Consider the following 17,691-nt stretch of genomic DNA (forward strand, 5'->3'; position numbering starts at 1 on the left):
TTTTTTTTTGTCTGGGGTATAACTAGTAATTTTGGCTCTATTAGAAATATTATAAAGTAAAATTGGTAAATTTAAAAATAATTTATCACTTTATTTTAAAATAATAGTTATATATTATATTAATGATCATATATGTTAACATTAATAACATTGTTTGATAAAATTAATTCTATTTTCAAAGACAAAAATAAAAATCATACCACCATTCACTTGTCAACCCACCAGACTGGCTTCCATTCTTAATATTTCATTACAACTTGTTTTGGCAAGGACAACCAATATTCTGTATACTGCCAAGTCCAGCAAGCACTCCTTGCTTTAATATTTTATATTACTGGTTTTCTCTGTTGCATCTGAGAGGAAACAAAACAACAACAAAAACAATATATACATATGCTTTAAACAATGAATTGTTTTTTAAAAACCTTAAAATAAGAAAAATACTCTTACTCACACATTTATCATTTCCAACATTCTTCATTCCTTTGTGTAAAGCCAAATTTAAAAAAAAACTTTTTATCATTTTTTTAGCCCAGAGAACATCCTTGATGTGTCTTGTAATGCTATCAACAAAGTCCCCTTTGTTTGTGATGGAGAATATGACACAAAATTTTAGATAATGTTGACTTAGTGTCTGCTTGTTTTCTTTCAGTACTTTAAAGAAGTCTTTTCTATTTATTTATTTATTTATTTATTTATTTATTTAGAGTGCAAGTGTGGGGAGGGACAGAAGGGGAAAGAGAGAAAGAGAGAATCTCAAGCAGTCTCTGCTGTCCGAGGAGCCCGAACACAGATCTCCATCTCACAACGCTGAGAGCATGACCTGAGCTGAAACCAAGAATCAGATCCTAAATGACTGAGCCACCCAGGCGCCCCTAAAGAAGTCTTTTCACTGCTTTCTGACACTATTTCTGATGAGAAGTCTGGTCTTTCTTAACATCAGTCCTCTGTTCACAATGAATCTTTTCTTGGCTGTTGTAAACTTTTTTAAATAATCACTTTCAACATTTCAATATATGTATTCTGGTATAGTTTTCTTTCTGTTTATTCACCTTGAAGTTTGCAGAGCATTATGGGATCTGTGGGTTTATAATGTTGTCCAAATTTGGAAATTTTTTTAGCCATTATTTCTTAAAATATTTTCCTCCATCTCTTCTCTTTCTGAAACTCCAGTTAAAGATATATTAAATTGCTTTATTTTGCTGCATGTATCACTAGATTCTGGTCAGATTGTTTTCAGCATCTTGTATCCTTGTGCTTCATTTTGGATATTTTTTATTGCCCTTTCTTCAAATTCATTAGGCTTATCTTTTTTTCCTATAACCTCTAATCTCCTATTAGGCCAACCTAGTGAATTTTTCATTTCATAAATTTTTTCGGTCCTAGAAATTCTATTTAATCTAGCTTTATTGCTTCTGTTTATCTTTCTTATTATATGCATATCTTCTTTAAATTCTTGAACATATTTGTAGCAGATGTTTCTTAAAGTCCTTATCTGCTAATTTCATCACCTCTGTCATTTCTGGTTCCTTTTCTATTTACTGATATTTTTCCTGGTTGCAAGTCACGTTTTTCCTGCTTCTTTGTATATTTTGTAATTTTTATTGGATGCTGGACACTGTGAATTTTTTGTCACTTTGTATTTAGATGTCATCCCTCAGACAGTATTGAGTTTTGGTAGGTAGTTCACTTACTTGTGGGTCAGCCTTATCCTCTCAAGTCTTGTTTTTAAGAAGCATTGTTAGGTCTAGAGTAGCCTTTTATCCTAGGGCTATTTTTTAAGTAAGTAAATCATTCTCTTTGTCCAATCTAATAGGCAACAATTTTATAATGTTAATTTTTAAAATACTAATGATGCATTATCAATTAATTTGTGAATTATTAAAATTTAAAGAATTTATTAAAGCCACATTTACATGCCATTCCCTGATTTCTTTTGAAACTGCCTCTTTTGAGTCTGCTTCTCTACTTCTCCCTCTACTCCTCCCCCCACTCGTGTATACTCTCTGTGAAATACACAAATCTTAAGAAAAATAATTCTTCATAATGTAGACTTTGAGGAAATGTGGGAACTTTTGAGAAAAAAATATTAATTACATGTATCAAGAAATAGAATGTGGAGATATAAATGACAATTCAATTCCCTCAATGTAGATATCCATTTAGAAATGCCTCAACTAACACAGATAAATGGAAGAATTAATGTTGAAAATGAAGAATCAATATTGCTTTACACATTAATATTTATGTTCAAGTAAAAACCTACATTACCTGAAAACAATTTCAAATTTTGGTAAGATCATAGGACCTATTTACTTAGTCATAGGTGGGCAGGAATAGTATGTTATGTTTTTTTCATAAAATGAAACGATTAAGGTTGGAAGATCTAGTTTTTGGTCGGGGATCAAAACTCTGCCCTGACAGTGGCTACTTGTACTTTGTTGAGCAACCTCTCTTAAGTTTTCTGAAGGTTTCTACACTGTGGATAGTTGGTTAGAAATATATATCTATATAATGAATTATATATTTATATAATGCCAGTGGTGATTTACAAAAACAAAACTGTTTTTCAACTTCAAAGATCAAGCAAATAAAAGAAAGATATCCTGTAGTTATCCACAATAAGTACAAAGAACAATATATGGTTTCAAGTATATTGTATAATTATGATCTTTTCTCCTCTCAATATGCATAAACAATAAGTTTGCAAGTGCTTAACGTGAAATGAAAGATGAAAGAATTACATGAATGTAAAAGACCAGAAAAAAGTATAAGTGATTTTCTCTGTCCTTTGTGTATTTAGAATATCATGCTTCATGGTATTGTCAAAAACAATATTTAAGAGATGAAAAGAAATGTTCCCAGAAGAGATCAGTGACTTACAAAAGCAGATAAAGTCAAATCTTACAAAGTAAACACGTATCAATATATCTCTCAGTGTTTATTGAGTTATCGTGTCTTTTTGTCCCATAACTTTAGCTGTTTACTCTATCTTCAAATTTATCTTTCTCTTTGAACCCATATAATCAGAAATTATATGGAAAGAAAGCTACTAAAGATGACCTAGGTGAACGGAATGATTTAACCCTTCTTTGAATTTTACAGTGTGACTACACATTATATAATTGTGTAAAACACTGAATAATATAAAGCACCATGAAAGTAGAATTCAAAGAAATTGAATTATACTTTTTCTCACCTTCAAATTTTATACATAAAATATCTACAGTATCAGCATAGGTAGGTTAAAAAATAATAAAATATTAGGTAACAGTTGTTTCTAACTTATATACTTAACATGTCAAAATTCCAAACTTCTTTTTTTCAAACATTTTTTATATCATGGTCCAAATATTTTTTTTTCAAATTTAATAGAATATATGCATAAATGTGGGCAAGGCACACATTTGTGCTTCCATTTCCTTATCTGAAAATTAGTGCTACAGTATCTGCATGTGGCATAGATTGTCAGTGCTTCCTAATATCGATCTCATCTTTGTCTTAGTAATGGTAAACTTCCTCTTCTCTGCCTACTTCTTTACAAAGTGTTAGCAGGGAAGATGTCCATCCAGCAGAAGACTATGATTTCTATCCTAACCTCCTAGCAGCCCTATATGGCCCTGTCAACTCTCTGGTCACATAACTGAGTCCTGGCCATAAGGAGGAGCACAAGGTCTAGATCACACCTTAAGCAATAGTCGAATTTCTCCTAATTACCTTTCCCTCATTGGTTTAGAATCTAGATACAGTGCTAACAGGCTAGCCTTGTGGATGAAAAGTGAGTGAGAGCAACAATTTTGACCTGTACTGTCCAGATCAGTGGCTACCAGCTGCATGGGGCTGTTCAGCCCTTAAAATGTGGTTACCATGACTGATGAAATGAATTTTAAATTTATTTGTTTTTTTTAATTTATTTATTTAAAAAAATTTTTTTAAAGATTTATTTATTTACTTATGATAGACAGAGAGAGAGAGAGAGAGAGAAAGGCAGAGAAGCAGGCTCCATGCCGGGAGCCCAAAGTGGGATTCGATCCTGGGACTCCAGGATTGCGCCCTGGGCCAAAGGCAGGCACCAAACCGCTGAGCCACCCAGGGATCGCCAATTTATTTGGTTTTAATTAATTTAAATTTAAAAATTGATACTCTGGTTATCAAAGAATTTTTAAGTATTTTTGAAACATACATAAATTAATCTATTTTTTAACTGAGACTTTATGAAATCTAAAAATGGAACAAGTATTTCCCAATTAACATGTAATTAAACATCCACTTAACATCTAACTGAAATTCAATGCATGTTTGAATTATAACATTTTGGACATAATAGGATGTGTTGAATCGATTTTAAAGTTAATTTCATCTGTTTCTTTTTATTTTTTAAATGTGATTAATAGAATACTAAAAAAAAAAAAAAAAATTACATGTGTGCCTCACACATTTTTCTCAGAAAGCACTGGTCTAAGGGATGGAATGGCCGCAAGATAGAAGGATCCCAGTCTTTGGATGACCTCCTGGACAGAATAATACAACAGCCCTGAGCCATTTACCTGCTTAGATTTCTATGTAGGAGAGCAATAAAACTTCTAATTGTCTTAAGTCACCATTATTTTGGTTTCTGTTAAAGCAGCATATACTGTTTTAACTAATAAACTACTTCACAGAGTTTGGGGAAGACTAAATGAGTTAACGCTCATTAAAATTTAGAACAGATCATGCCTAAGACTATAGGCTCAATGTCTATAAATTATTATCATTATTATGTCTCTCAGTTTCAATGTAATTTTCTACCCCCTTATAATTCTATGTCATTTTATATATTTGTATAATATAATGCCATCATCATTCAATCTCATGCATTTAAATTAGAACTCACTGTGGAAAATTTGTCGGAAGGGGTATGTTCATATTCTATAATTGTTAACCTCAAAGATGATAAGCAACTCTTGCTCAGAGTTTTACTAATATATTTATTACATTCAACCACCACCCCTTCACCATTGTTTCTACAACCATAAGGAAACCACAGTCCTGTCATTGTGCATCTCAAACCCTTCTCTGGTTTTCTATTGCTCTACGAATAAGCACCACATTCATGTGTCCTTCCCACCTCCCTAGGATTACTTCTCCCCATTGGTTTCCTGGGATGTCCCATACTCTGTTTTTCTCTAATTTCTTCAATTGGCATCTCAACATCTTGTGTATTTGTTTCATTCTTCCTTGAATATGTTCTCTTCCCTCAACATGCAGGTAAGTGATACTTACCCTTCATTTAAGCTCACATATTGTCCTCTTCAGAAAGGCCTTCCCTGCTAGTCTCCTGCTTCATGTTTGCAGAGCACCTTTTCTGTACCATCCTGTCCCATGTCTCTTCTAGAATCTATGAATATCATCCTTATTATAGATGTAGCACATTTCCCATTATTAAAATGTGACACTGTTTTCTGTCCACTTTTCTGCTAAGCCATAACTTCCTTAAGGGCAATATTGAATGTATACTTTGACTTCCCCTCCCACATCAAGACAGAGCTTCTTCTCTCTCTCTCTCTCTCTCTCTCTCTCTTTTTTATTTACTGTAAGCTCTATGCCCAACGTGGGGCTTGAACTCACAACCCGGGAATCAAGAGTTGTATGCTCTACTGACTGAGCCAGCCAGGTGCCCCAAGACACAACTCCTAATAAATGCATCGAACTACCAAATAAACTATACAAAAATTGACTAATATTTGATGTGACAATTTAGAGAAAAATAAGGAACACATCAACTCAGTGATGGAGATGAGAAAATATTTATAGAGCTACTAAGATGTGAGTTGGACCTTCTAAGGTAGAATTCAGGATGGGTTAAGAGAGTGGATTCTGGAACCAAAATGGCTAGGGATTGAATCCTGTATCTTCCAGTTAGTAGCTATGTGATTCTTGGCAAATAACATGAATCCTCGGTGCTTTAGCTTCTTCATCTGTAAAACAGAGAAAACAAACAGCTGTGTCATAAGCTTTCAGGGAGAATGAAATGAATTAATACAGATTTAGCGTGGAAGAGTGCTTGGCACACAGGAAGTACTTGATATATGTGTGAAATGTGACCTTTGGGGTGAGAGAAAGGAGGAAGGAAGGCATTTAAAATAGATAAAATTGGGGATCCCTGGGTGGCTTAGCGGTTTGGCGCCTGCCTTTGGCCCAGGGGCAATCCTGGGGTCCTGGGATGGAGTCCCAAGTCGGGCTCCTGGCATGGAGCCTGCTTCTCTCTCCTGTGTCACTGCCTCTCTCTCTCTCTCTCTCTCTCTCTCTCTCTCTTTCTCTCTATCACGAATAAATAAATAAATCTTTAAAAAATAAAATAGATGAAATTTCACAAAATATAATGAGGGGAAGTAATAAAAGAGTGAATGAACTTACTTTTGAGATGCAGTCCGTAAATGAGTAGTAGGTGGTTAACACAAGGAAATGGTCAATAAAAGACTTCATCATATAGTGGTTGGGAAGTCAGTGTAAACTCTTGGTCAGAGCAAGTGGCATTCTCAAAATTATTTTTTGTTTTTGTCTGTCAGGATTGCCGGGGGGCGGGGGGGGGGAATAGTGACATAGAGAATTACTTGTTAAGGCATTTAAGAGGCATTTTCTCTTTTGATAACACAAAGCTATGAGTAGGTATTACTACAATGCCCTCTTTATTGATAGTGGAACTGACGTAAGAAGAGATGTGAAACAAAAAGACAATGATAATACCAAAATAATAGAACTTCTAAGAGGATTCAAGGTATGAAAAATATTTAGCACTTATGCAATACAGCAAGGGTTCAGTAAAAGAAATCCATAGGCGTTAATGTTAGTATTACTATCTATCATAAGGGAGGAGTATTATCCTTTTATCCCCCTTTTTAATCCTATATAATGTAGTGAAATATAAGAAAGCTTTCACATGCTTTGTAGAGACAAATGGTGAGTTTTAATTTCTAATTTATATGTGTTTTACAAATGCATAAAATTAGGGTAAGGTGAAACAACAATATTAATTTCTCCTTGGGCTGAGGAGGGTCAGTTCTGTCCTGAGCATGTCTATAAATACAGATTTAATTGCCCACAGAGAGGACATGAAAGGAAAAAAAATGAGTGATAGCTAGAGGGTACTTCACGGCTCCAAATCCATTTCCTCAGAATTGAGATTGTTTGAATCTTTTTGAACAGAGTGCTGGTGGTTATTATGTGTGAGAAAGGAAGGGGTTTCAGGGGGATGAACTTGGCATGTGAGGGATGACTCATGGCACAAGCAGTGGGTGAACGTGGGTGGGCTTATTGACAGATGAGAGGGAGTCTAGTAGACATGGGAAGGGTTCAGCTTTACAGAATGAAGATAATAGGACAATCTTCCTTAGTGGGTGTCACGACACTATTAGAGTAAAGAAGTTCTGCTGATTGTTGAAAGAAATGGAAAGACAGCTGTGGACTCCTTGGAGTTCATTTATTCTATTTTCCCACTTTTCTGCTACTTCTATCATATCAGTCAACTCCAATGAAAGCAATGAAAGGGGGAAATGATTTTCAAATCATTAAATATATATATTTTTGTTTGTTATGGGTTCTAAGTGAACTCCTTAATGAAGAAGTTGAAGTAACTGTCTCAAATTGGGTTGGAAGTTGTAAATGGCTTTTGGTAAACCACAATGTTTTTTCCATTATTATTAGAATGACTTAAGAGTTACTTAATCTTTTTGTAAATTGCACCCAAATGCCTAGAATAGTGGATAATGTATTCCAGGTGATTTTATTATGTGAATCATCAGTGTTTTCCTGCTCGTTCATTAACATGCTTAAACTTGCTTAATAAAGATAAATAACGTTGACAGCACATTATTTCAATAGCTGTAAATCCCAAGGGATAAGTGGACATTTGATTAATTCTGGAGAAAATGGGTAGTTGGAAATGAGGCTCAGAAGTGATGACCATTATGTATTTTCAAATTATTTAAAATGTTAAGGGTTTTCAATCCAAAGGCAAAAAGTAATAACTGTGTTACAAAGGTGTAAATTGTATCATTAACCTGCCCCCATGCATTTTTTTCATTTCTATGCTAGAATGTTAAGTACCTAACACTTCACCCTGCAGATAAGAGTTGTGACTGTCAAAAGGGAAGTTGAAACCCATTCCTTTTTTGACATGAAGTCATACTTTTAAAAATCCATAACGTTTAAACACAAATACATTACAATCATCTTTTATTTAATTCTCTAAACAAATAAAAGTATCCCTGCCCTTTTTACAAATAATGGAATTGCTTCAGATTTCTGTGCCATCAATCAAAAGGACTTTGAGACTCTATGTCATAAGTTACAGCAGTCACACACCTTTCCTGGTCAGGTTCTTTTCCATTACATAAAAGCACACCCTGGCTCTGGGTCTTCTTTTAAAGCAGATACTACTTTTTCACGAAACATGGATGTCAAGGAGTGTGGATACAGCCTAGCAAGTAAGTTGAAATTCTGTGAGAAGTGGGATTTTGAGTATCACTTGTCAAAAAGTACAGAATGTCAAAAGTCTTATTTTATGTGATTATTAATCACATATATTTATCATATATCATATATTTTGACAAAAACAATAATCTTTGTCTTATATATTTAAAACAATAATTTTGTTATTAAATATAAATATAATATAGTTTTAGGTTGTAGGTTCAATGTGTAGTTGAACTGTTAATGGAGGATAATTCTTATGCCAATATATCAAATCTTTTGGTTTTTATATAATTTCTTTATAAACATTTATAATAGTGTTCCATATGTAGAATTTTTAAAGTTTCATATTTTCTTGTAATTGTTGTGTACACTAATTATTTAAAACAAGTTTTGCTTCTAAAATTTTAGTTACTTTAGCATTTATTTACATTATTAATTATTCTTCATTGTGTATAGCAGTGAAACTTTAAAAAGCAATTTCCCTTGAGAAAAAAAAATGTTTAAAGAATTAAACTAATATATGTCTATTGGGTCAACATGTAATATGGAAACTTGTTTTTCAGTACACTGCATGCTTTGCAAATCATCTCACATTTCTATAATTCCTGTCTTATATAGTTTTTTTTCATGCATCAGGTTTTTATTTATGGAAAAAGCTCTAATATGACATTTTTATCTCTTACATAAACACTTAAAATACTTAAGCATTGTATCAAAACTAAACCAAATTAACTCTGCTATAGTCTAAAAATGCAATCTGAAATATATAGGGAACGGCTTATTTTATTTTAAGAAAAATCCATTAAAACTGGAAGCAATTAATACCACTAACCTCATAAAGTCAAAACAATAAAATTTAGCTAGAAATTATTTTCTGATTACTTCATATTTTATCCAGTCTAGCTATAGGTAAACACCTTGATGTTATGAATTATGTTTATACTTCCTTTTCCCCCCTACATTGCCCAGAACATTAAAAGATACTTAAGAATGACTTATTTGCTGGATTAGATGTTTGGTTTAATATTTTTATTGAAGGGGATCTCAGTACTTACTATTTTTAAATACTGATTTTTAAACTTAATGGTCTTTGGATTCAAACATCCATCTATAAATCCTAGTTCCACCATATAAACTATTTTTATTAATAATAATAGCATCTATTCCATAGCCCTGTGTTATGAGGACTGAGTAGAGCAATACATGTGAGATTTTAGAAGAGTGTCTAAGCCATCATATGAGCTCAAAAAGTATTAATTATTACTATTGCTTCTTTAAATTTTTTTCTTCATCTGCATACTGGGAAAAATGGGATTATATTGTAGGATTATTGTGAGGATGAAAGTGTGCAAGGCACTTAAGACTCTTAATATGTAGTAGAAATTGTTTTATATTGTTAAATGTTAATAGCAGGATCTTATTATGAAGTAGGGATTGTTATTTGTATTTGAACATTTTAGGTCTTAATTACTAAATTCCCAATCCTGTACACTAAACTGACATGAAATTAACAATCACAAATTGTATCATTTGTTCTCTATATGGTTATAAAAAAGACTTACATAATTTCAGTAATTTTAATATTTCTCTCTCGTGTATACCTACCACCAGAGAGATAGCATGGGATGAATACAAATAAGAATTTCAATCATTATGAATTTCTTGAAAGCATCTATTTAATTACAGATAAAAGCACTAAATACATGTTATCAGCATGTTTTAATAATGACAAAATATTTCCTTTTTAACTTAGATAAGAAACAGATGAAAAAAAAATCTGATCATACTTTTCAATCAACTGAGAAAAATGTGACAAAAGATGCTCAGACTGAGAATGTGTTGACTGATTTATCAAATGCTTTTGCTTCAGGTATGGATATTAGTAACAAATGTTATTTGTTTCATTCTTTTTTATAAAACTTTGTCATCTACATATTTATTGAAGCAATTGTAATTTCATTAAGATGATACTTTAACATTTGTTCTGTTTTGTTTTGTTTAAGAGAAAGAGAGAGAAAGTTTATGGAGGAATAGAGGGAGAGAGAGAAAATCTCAAACAGTCTCCAGTCCTAGCAGGAGATCAGGAGATCACCTGAGCCAAAATCAAGAAACAGAAACTTAAAACTATCTGAGCCACCCAGGCACCCCTCACTGCTTTAATTTACTTTTAAAAGTACAATTACCAGCTCATTTTTTGACAAGACAATATAATAAGGTCCAGTTGGGGATCTTAAAGGTTTAATTACTCCAGTGGCATTAAACTAAAATGGCTTGTTTTTCCTTTGATGAAAATTTTTATACAATGTGACTTTGAATGAAGATTATGAGAAAGATTTCGGAAAATTCTGCTTGTTAATTGACATAACCTTTTAATAACTTTAATTTCCAATGATCAAAACTCTATCCCCATGGTCATTTTCTTTGATACTCTAGTTACTTGACCTGGCTGTTTATCTCTTTTTTTTTCCCCTCTAGATTTGTTGCCATTCAAGGACAGTAAAGATTTAACAAAATGTTTTTTGCTACAAGTGGCAAATATCCTTCTTCATTACATCAAAAAAACTTTTGATGTTAAAACTAAAATACTGGACTTTCATCATCCTCATCAACTTCTTGAAGGTTTGGATGGGTTTAACTTAGAACTGTCTGACCACCCTGAATCTTTGGAGCAGTTACTTGTTGACTGCACAGATACCTTAAAATATGGAGTAAAAACAGGTATTCAAACTGATGCGTCTGAAATGGAAACTGATTGAATAGTCTTGAGTTTATGTGTATGTTGAAAATGGTCGTTTTACTCATTTTTATTTAAAACATTTGTCTAGTTTATTTTCAAATTGGTGTTATCACGTATGAATTGTTTATTAATTAAAGAGAAGTAAATAAAATAGTTTAGGTTTGGGAGGTTATATCCCAATGGCAAATAATTATAATTTTAACTTACTTATTTCCATTTATCTATTTTATTTGGTCATACTCATTTTTAAAAAATCATTTTATTTATTCACGAGAGACATAGAAAGAGAGAGGCAGAGACACAGGCAGAGGGAGAAGCAGGCTCCATGCAGGGAGCCCTATGTGGGACTCTGGGACTCCAGGATCAGGCCGTGGGCTGAAGGCGGTGCTAAACTGCTGAGCCACGGGGGCTTCCCTGATTATCCTTTTACATAAATAAAATATATAGACATAAAATTATATGTATAATTATGTATATGTGCATAATTTTAGAAATTGTATTTTCTGATTAATTGTATCATAACTTTATTCTTAACCACTTAAAGCAGTGATATTTCCAGGAGCTAACACTGCTTGAATAGACTCTATCGAACCTTTTCCCAAAGTCAAATGTATACTTACATTTGGAACATGTCATGCTCCATATGTAAAACATAATCTTTGGAAAGAGGTATACAAAAAAGAGTTCAAATACAATCTATATCCAGTTTATTATTCATTTCTTATTATGTGATTTGTGAAAATATTTAATGTATATTTTAATAACTGGAAACCATTTGTATATGATGACTTGCCTTGTATTTGATAGACATCCAATAGACACTTAATGTATTTTTGACAACTCAGAAACTTTAAGCATCACAAATATTTTATCTTCAGATCAAACATCAACAAGCCAACAAACAAAAATGACTTATATTAAATAATGCTCATTTTTGCATTAATTTTAATAACAAGAACCAAAAAAAGTATACTCATTTTGATATTTATCTTATATAAACTGGATATCCTTTGAGAGGATACTCTGCAATGTTATCATTTAAAGTCCTAAGGAATTTCTCACAGAATTTTAATCATTATAAAAATCATTATTATAATCATTTTAATCATTATAAAAAATTTTAATCATTATAAAATCATGATTGTGTAATCATACTATAAAATAACATGCTCAATATGATATCAATTATATTTAACTATATTTTAAACTCTGAAAGTATATATGTACATGCACAAATATAAAACTACCTATTTATAATAAATATGTTCTTAAATTATATCTTCCAAATGTATTTATTATAAATATTTGGATAACTATGTAGATACTTTCTCTACATATATGCATAAAAATTACTGTTCTGTGTATATCATCTTCTATTCAGGCACTTCTGTAACATGTAGTATATTTACAACTAGAAAAATATTGAATAAGACAAAAAGAAAGTCTCATAGGATTCCGAAATAGAAGGCATGTTTCAAGACTAAATTCAACCATAGAAAGAAAATGTGAAGTTGAAGTAAGTTTTAGTCTGAAATAAAATAGCAAAAGGAAGTTCTGAAAAACAGCATTGCAATTGGGAAGGACTCTGACAGATGTAAATCAAGTTCTTTATCCTTCCCTTAGTCAGCATTGCAAATGTAGGCCAATCTCTAGGGACCCATTCCCTCCATTTGCATTTCCCAGTACTAAGCACGGAGGGAAAAAGCAAAGATGCTGAGAAAGCGAAAAGTAAATGATAGAAAGAAGCATTTCTAACACAGCCACAACTTCCAGACATGCCATTCCTCCCGATTTAATGAACATTAACTGAGCCCCTACTCGTTAAAAACTATGCATGTGCTATGGGAGGAGTGGTGCTGCAAACAGGGGTAAGTGACCAGAGGGAAAAGAGGTTTGCAAAGAATTGTGATGCAAGTCATCATTAGGATAGGTCCTAAAATGGGGCACCTGGGTAACTCTCAGTGGCTCAGTGATTGAGCGTCTGAGTTTGGCTCAGGTCAGGATCATGGGGTCCTGGGATCAAGTTCCTCATTGGCCTCCCCTTAGAGAGCCTGCTTCTCCCTCTGCCCATGTCTCTGCCTCTCTCTGTGTCTCTCATGAATAAATAAATAAAATCTTAAAAAAAAAAAAAGAAATAGGTCTTAAAAGAAGTGCAAAGAACAATCTGTTATGGAGTTAAGGAGAGAACTAATTTCTCAACTCAGTGACTTCTCACAAGCTACTCCTTGCTACTGCACCAGTAGCACTGGACCACTGCACCATGATGCATCTCCTCTACTCTTTGGCTGGAAGCAAATTTTAGATCTTACCTGAAAGATCACATCCTACAAGGAGCCTTCTCTAAAGATTGCTTCTCCTGCTCCCCAGACTACCTTAGGAGTCAGAGGAATGGTCTTACTGACACCCTGATCTTTTCCTTTGTGGTGCTTTTCGGAATTGCAATTGAACACATTTGTGTCATTATTTAATACCCTTTTCTTCCACTGGTCAGTAAGATTCACACAGTAGTGGCTCTGTCTATCTTGTTTCCTACTGTGTCCCCAGTGTTGAGCACCATCCCTGCATACGTTAGCTCTCAGTAATGTCTATTGAATGAAAAAATTAGTTTATGTGTGATTGATCCCTGAATACCTGATAACAAAAAAACTGCTAATCAAATTAAACCATGTTTTAGCCCTGTTTTTATTTTGGCTCATTTGCAATTTTGTCTTTTTTTTTTTTTTCTAGGACATCCTCGCTTTTTTAACCAGCTCTCCAGTGGGCTAGATGTGGTTGGACTTGCTGGGGAATGGTTGACCGCCACTGCCAATACCAACATGTGAGTATCTTTCTGGGCCAAGGAGGGTGAGCCTCATAGACACCCGTAAACAAGAATAGAGATGTAGTTTGTTTTTTTCGTTGTTTATTTTGTTTTTTTTTAGAGGTGTAGTTTGTATATTTTTGCTTGCTGTATCAAAAACAAGTAGTCTATACCCTGAGAGAAATGCAAAGAATCTGCTGCATGTTCCCTGGGCGACATGTTTGAGGTTTATCCCTTCTTCTGGACCATTTCTAGAAACTTCCAAGATCAGAATTCCCCAGTCAGTAGTAATAGTCAGTTGATTAGTCTGAATTACTAATGTGCAAACTGTGAGTCCAGTTCCAGTGTTGGAATCATTTAAACACTACCCCATGGAGCCCATTGCACACAGTAGCCTGAAACCCACACACAAGTGTATAGGAAGTTGCCTGAATATAAATTAGAACCTAAATCTAATCAGAGGTGAAGAAAGTAAACTTTTAAAGGAAATTTGAATCCAACTCCAATGTGATTCTTTAAAAATTTGACCTTTGCCACAGCAAAACTGTTGTCATATGAAAATTAGATCTACTGCTGCAGTGTTTGGAAATAAAGTTAATTTGGGGGCACTATTTTTCAAGGTTAAAAGGACAGAGAAATGATTAGGTGTGAAATTGAGAGGAACAGTCTGTGTCAAATGTTAATATAATTTAACTAGCAATCAAAAGAGAGAGCTGGTAGGAATTTAAACTTTAAAACCAACGACTAAATGTTTATGAGGAGAGACTATTTTGCTGTGTGGAAAAACTAAGGCTTACTTTAACTGTTTAGTTATCATTGGGGTTTTAATGATGCATGGTACGTGGTAGTGATCAGCATTTTGTAGGTATGAAATGCAAACATAAATGGCTTACACAAGCCACTATTTTTAATTTTTTTAAAAATTTTTATTGCTTGATTATGGCCCTTGAAATAGGCATAGAGCAATATGTTACTTGAAAAAAACTTTATCTTTTGAGAGAATATGTTTCTTTGCTATATAAATGGATTACAGAAAACTCAATTTATAAATCTTATTCCATTGTTTAGAATCCCATTGTTATGAGACTTAATCATTCTCTATGTGAGGAAAATACAGATTCTTTGCTTAAGCAGACATAGAGTAAAAAGAACACATGGGAGATGCAGAGAGAAGGGACTTCAGAGTCTTCTTTACCTTCAGGTTCTTCCTTTTTAATGAACGGAGATCTCTTACCATAATCTGAGCTAGTGGGAACATGCAGAGTGGAAATAACTGGATTCCAGTTCTAATTCTACCGTCTACAGTGCTGGCAAGTTTAGTGAGTCTCTGTTGTCTGAAAATGATAATACCTACCCCATGGAACTGGGAGAGGATCAGAAGTGTAGTGTAGACCTTGAAACTGGCACAGCATGTGCTGGCAGAAATGAGCCTGATTGAAATATCAGCATATAAGGTTTGCTGCTTACTTTGCTCCCCTTAGAACTAGAATCTTAATTCTCATATGGAATGGGTTTCCTCACTGGATGTCTGTGTGGAGCTCTTGAGCAAGAGCACATATGTTACTACGGTAATAGGCCATGGCATTCTGAAGAACAGGGTTGAGGATAGGTGAAGGGGGTCAGGATAGGGAAGAAGAGCAACATGAGACTAGACCTGGAGACCATTAGGATAAGCAGAAGCAAAGGCTTCATCTTCTGGGATGCTGTGCCCTCCTATAAACAATTGCTTCAAAGGGCAGTCCACTTGTTCCCCACCAGGTCTTTTATGGCCAAAGGACTACACTATGGGATGTTAACTTCCCCAGGGCTGGGGACTTTTCTGGCACTCCCAGCAGATTCCATGGCTTGTCCTGCCTGGATGCAAAAAGAGACCCCTAGGCTGGAGGTCAGTGCCTGCCTTGTAGGTGGGAGGCGATTCTCTGTTGGGTTGTGGGTATGTCTGAGTGAAAGTGCTCACAGCAATGGCTGGGACTGAATAGTATCCACAGGCTTTAGAGACAGAGCAAGCTGAGAGCATCTAAAGTAGCACAAAACTGGTGTCTGATACTGACATCTTTATACGAGAACATGTACAGGGGTCTTTAAAAAGGTTTTTGAGGACAAATAAAAGAATTTCTTGAAAATAGCTGAACCAACTCTGATTTCAGAATGTACTGTTAAATACTTCATTGCTTATTGTACATGGTATGTATAGACAAAAGTGTTTAGCCTTCTTTTTAGTCTTAGCTGCTTCATTTTGTGGAAGGGACTCTAATCTCACAGTTTGACTCAGAGGAGAGTCCCCATTGCCATGCTCTCAATTCTTGTTCATGAGTCTCATACGGATCTTGCCTTATACCATCTACTTGTTTTGAGCTACTACTGGAAAACATAATAGTTTCAAGGTTTTTTTTTTTTTTTTTTTTTTTGGTTGTTTGCCCAAAGTAGAATCTTTAGGTAGAAAATCTTTATCAATTGATTTTGAGAAAAAGCTTTTTCTACTTATTTCATGTTCTGCAAAACATTGTCTGTAGCTCTATATATGGCAAGTTAGAAAGAGTTCTAGAACTACAGACAATGTTTTGCAGAACATATTTATATATATATACACACACACACACATAACTGGGCATTTTTCTGGTCATAACAGTATTGTGTATGTACTGAGGGGCTAAGGCTTGCTTTCAGAATTCCTTTCGGTGGGAAAGAAATCCCCAGTTACTGCACAGTACATCGGAGTCCATGATACATGATACTTTCTTTATAGAACGAATATATTCTTAATCTGGAAGGGGTGATTTAGAGCATATAAGTTTTAACTCTTTCTTGTACAATCATCTATAGAATACAAAAAATGTATGACCTTATATAGCACATGATTTTATTTATCCTTTTCCAATTTATATGATTCACAGTGGAAATCTATGTATGTAATATAGGTTTACCTATGAAATAGCTCCTGTATTTACTGTCATGGAAACAATTCTTCTTAAGAAAATGTATGAAATCATTGGCTGGGGAGAAACAGAAGCAGATGGAATATTTGCACCTGGTAAGAAAAAGCAAGAAATAATTTCTCTAAACTAAATACAATATATAGTAGGAGATGCTCAAAGCATGTTTCAACAAATGATATTATTTTTAGGAGATAGATGTTCATAGGCCATTGTGTTAGTTATAAACAAAATTTCCATAAATCTAAAAGTTATGAATCATGTTGTTTGGTATTTCTCTCAACACTTTCAAGGAAAGACATTTAAAAATAAAAATAAAGTTGGTGATTTGGCACCATTTTAGTTTCAGAAAGCTCTCAAAATGTAATGATTTCAATAAATATTTCTGATTTTTGAAATTAGGTTAACAGTCACTATTTCTCTTGTATAGGTGGAAGTATATCCAATCTCTATGGTATATTAGTTGCTCGTTATAAACAATATCCAGAGATAAAAAGACAAGGCATGACTGTACTTCCGTGTATTGTTTTATTTGTTTCTGAACAAGTAAGTATCGAGTCTAGAGTTTTCCAACTTTTAAGAACCTTCTAAGATAAACTGTAAGGTAATTGTAAGTCTGAGAACATTAGCTTTACTCTAACAATATATAGATTCAGTAATCTCTGTGTCTAGGTCTGCATATTGATATGAGAAAGAGAAAAAACAACTTTCCAGTCAATATAGGCCCCGGAGATTAGCAATACAGATGATTCAGGATTAAAATTTAA

The 17,691-nt window shown here is 33.7% G+C and overlaps 1 protein-coding gene across 1 annotated transcript in view; it reads left to right on the forward strand.

Moving 5' to 3' along the window:
* Positions 1 to 8,431: 8,431 nt before the first annotated feature.
* LOC112919196 (glutamate decarboxylase 1-like) overlaps positions 8,432 to 17,691 on the forward strand; it is a 29,194-nt gene continuing 19,934 nt past the window's right edge. The window contains exons 1-5 of the mRNA XM_025997551.2: positions 8,432 to 8,465; positions 10,930 to 11,172; positions 13,919 to 14,009; positions 16,910 to 17,022; positions 17,355 to 17,470. Coding sequence (XP_025853336.2) covers positions 8,432 to 8,465; positions 10,930 to 11,172; positions 13,919 to 14,009; positions 16,910 to 17,022; positions 17,355 to 17,470 — 597 coding nt within the window. The remainder of the gene's footprint in view (positions 8,466 to 10,929; positions 11,173 to 13,918; positions 14,010 to 16,909; positions 17,023 to 17,354; positions 17,471 to 17,691) is intronic.

This window comes from Vulpes vulpes, chromosome 5 (assembly GCF_048418805.1).
Source record: "Vulpes vulpes isolate BD-2025 chromosome 5, VulVul3, whole genome shotgun sequence".
In the NCBI taxonomy this organism is placed as follows: domain Eukaryota; kingdom Metazoa; phylum Chordata; class Mammalia; order Carnivora; family Canidae; genus Vulpes; species Vulpes vulpes.